Source organism: Vitis vinifera, chromosome 5 (genome assembly GCF_030704535.1).
Source record: "Vitis vinifera cultivar Pinot Noir 40024 chromosome 5, ASM3070453v1".
NCBI lineage: Eukaryota > Viridiplantae > Streptophyta > Magnoliopsida > Vitales > Vitaceae > Vitis > Vitis vinifera.
This window is the reverse complement of record NC_081809.1, coordinates 16,559,519-16,562,677: the sequence shown is the minus strand read 5'-3', so window position 1 is coordinate 16,562,677 and position 3,159 is coordinate 16,559,519. Positions and strand designations below refer to the sequence as shown.

Here is a 3,159-nt window from a genome sequence, read left to right as displayed (position 1 = left end):
TGGCCCATGGTTATCAAGATAGTGGCTGTCGGTGACTCGGTGTCGGCATGAGATGCTTCACTTTTTGAGTGTTATGGGAGAAGAGATGTGAGGGGTTTTATGATAGGATGACCTGCCTGTTCACACCCACTATGTAGGCCAAGGCTTTCCAAGGCTAAAATTCTTCACAAAAATGCTAAACTCACCCAAAAAGATTATGAGAATAAAAGTGAATCCTCTTAGGCAATCGTTGGAAAAATAAACCAGATCATAATTTTGTGTAATTTGTGTAATTGACTTATTTCATCTTGAAATAAACGAAAAGCATAAGTGAAAACAACTGACATATAAAATATTTTTTTCTCTCTTTTTTGGTTTTTAACCAGAATACTCTCTCACACACAGCCCTCAATCACAATCCTTATTGAATCCCCACATCTGCTCATCTTCTTCAACGGAAGACACCGATCTCGGTTTTTTCTCTCTCTTCTTTTTCTTCCCAAACCCCAAACAACCCCCATGACAGGAAAAAAAAAATGCAAAAATCAAACCTATAATTCTAACATAAATCAGATTGTAAAAGAAGGCAAATCAAGCCCATCCACATATCTGTGGGTCTTCTCTCTCAGTACCTGTAGTGAGGAGGCTTGTAAGGACCCTCAATGGGCACACTGATGTAGTCAGCCTGGTCCTTGCTAAGCTTGGTGAGCTTGGCCCCAAGCTTCCCAAGGTGAAGCGCAGCAACCTTCTCGTCGAGATGCTTTGGCAACACATACACCTTCTTCTCATACTTGCCACTGGCCTTCTCCTTCCACAGCTCCAGCTGTGCAATCACCTGGTTGGTGAACGAGCATGACATCACAAAGCTGGGGTGGCCAGTGGCGCAACCCAAGTTCATGAGTCGCCCCTCTGCCAACACTATGATGCCCGAATTGGTATCAGGGAACACCCACCTATCAGTTTGGGGCTTGATGGTGATTCTCTTCACACCCGGGTATGTCTCCAGCCCTAACATGTCAATCTCGTTGTCGAAGTGGCCAATGTTGCAAACAATTGCATTGTTCTTCATCTTCCTCATGTGGTCAACCATGATGATGTCCTTGTTACCGGTGGTGGTCACGAAGATGTCTGCTTCAGAGACGACATCCTCAATGGTTTGAACCGGGATACCCTCCATCAGGGCCTGCAGAGCACAGATCGGATCTATCTCCGTCACGATCACCCGGGCTCCAGCTTGCTTCAGGGCAGCAGCGCAGCCCTTGCCCACATCTCCGTATCCGCATACAACTGCAACCTTTCCGGCAATCATCACGTCCGTAGCTCTCATCAGCCCATCAGGGAGTGAATGGCGGCATCCATACAAATTGTCGAACTGTTTGCATCCAGAACAGAAAATTGTTAAGAAAAACAAAACAAAACAAAACACAAAATTACGACTCTTCTAGTAATCCAAACTAGATCCACCAAACAAATTGGTTGAATCGTTGAAAACAATTCCCAAATATCACAGATCTGGAGAATACCTTGCTCTTGGTGACAGAGTCATTGACATTAATAGCAGGGAAAAGCAAAGTGCCGTTAGCTTGCATCTGGTAAAGCCTCTTAACACCGGTGGTGGTCTCCTCAGAAACACCAACCAATCTCCCCTTCATCTTGTGATATCTCTTCGGATCTGTCTTCAATCCGTCCCTAATAATGGTCAAAACGATCTGAAACTCAGCATTGTCGGTGGAGGAGGGGTCCGGTAACTTGCCGCTCTTGGCGTACTCCTCCTCAGCCTTGACCCCCTCGTGGATCAACAAGGTAGCGTCGCCGCCGTCGTCCACGATGAGATCGGGGCCGCCACCGGGACCCCAGTCGAGGGCCCGCTCCGTGCACCACCAGTACTCCTGTAGGGTCTCGCCCTTCCAGGCGAAGACGGCGGCGCTGTCGCGGGCAATGGCAGCGGCGGCGTGGTCCTGGGTGGAGAAGATATTGCAGGAGCACCAGCGGACCTCGGCGCCAAGGGCGGTGAGGGTCTCGATAAGGACGGCAGTCTGGATGGTCATGTGGAGTGAGCCAGTGATCTTGGCACCCTTGAATGGCTGCTGGGGTCCGAACTCAGTCCTGCAAGACATGAGGCCTGGCATCTCAACCTCCGCAAGCTCGATCTCCAGACGGCCGAAGTCCGCCTGAGACATGTCCTTGACCTTGTACTCCCGGCCAGAACTGGTCTTCTCAACAAGCAAAGACATGGCTGCTGCTGATACCGATCAAATTTCTAACAAACTCACTCTCTGGATCTCACGCAAATAAGAGAGAGAAGTGGGCTGTGGACACGATGGGGAGAGTGCTGAAAAGGGGTATAAATAGATTTGAAGGAGATGGACGGTCACGATTCCTTTCGATGATGGGTCACTGTTTGGTGGATCTGGTGAAATCGTTTACGTGGAATCCGGATTCCAAGTTTACAGAGTCTCCCCATTTTTTACTTCATAATTTTGCTTCCCCTTCCTTATTAGTCCATATATTAACTTAATTGAAATTTCAATCACATCCGCTTCACTTCTCATATCACCACCATCTTCCAATCGACATATTATTAAATTAACAGTTTCACATTTGTTTTTTCATTCATCAGGAAATTAAAATATGAAGAATTGAATTTCAATTTCTTGGAAGTTTTAATGATTATAATGGCTACGTAAGAGGTTTGATAATTTCATTAAAAAAAATTAAAAAATATAAAAGAATATCATTTTAAATGGGTTAAAAATTTATATATTTTAAAACTATTTAATTCTTAAATAAATAAAAAATTAAATCAGTTTAAAAACTATAAAGAAAACTATTTATTAATTTTAAATCTTTTTTTATTTTTTCTTTCATTTTATTTTTATGACAAGAAAATAAAAAAATAAATGGTGGTTGATAGCATTTGTGCCGGTGCACCCCAAAAACATTAAATGAGTGATTTAACAACAGGTCGACTTATCTCCACCCTTGGATCTCCCGCTCAACCCTCCATCCGACCACAGCCCTTCACCATTGGAAGGTGGGCTTTGAATCCCTAGGCAAGCCCATCCAAGGCCACACAACCCATCCTATCGAAAGTTCGTGTTGAGCACTAAGATTGAGGCAACATGCATAGTAGCTCGACCAGGGAAGTAGAGATGCCCCCGTTTTGTTGGGTGTGTGACC

The 3,159-nt window shown here is 44.9% G+C and overlaps 1 protein-coding gene across 1 annotated transcript; it reads right to left on the bottom strand.

The window, feature by feature from the left end:
• Window positions 1–253: 253 nt before the first annotated feature.
• Window positions 254–2,313, bottom strand: LOC100253872 (adenosylhomocysteinase-like). The gene is made up of 2 exons (XM_002266118.5): window positions 1,503–2,313; window positions 254–1,351 (listed from the first exon to the last, which is right to left on the bottom strand). Exons 1-2 carry the CDS (start codon window positions 2,211–2,213, stop codon window positions 605–607), a joined length of 1,458 nt encoding a protein of 485 aa, XP_002266154.1. The 5' UTR covers window positions 2,214–2,313; the 3' UTR covers window positions 254–604.
• Between the last annotated feature and the right edge of the window lie 846 nt (window positions 2,314–3,159).

What these genes read in the sequence shown, in the direction of transcription:
- LOC100253872 (XM_002266118.5), bottom strand. Translation starts at nt 2,213, where the DNA reads ATGTCTTTGCTTGTTGAGAAGACCAGTTCTGGCCGGGAGTACAAGGTC. An exon ending in ACTCTGTCACCAAGAGCAAG is followed by an intron (nt 1,352 to 1,502) that starts GTATTCTCCAGA and finishes GGATGCAAACAG; the next exon opens with TTCGACAATTTGTATGGATG.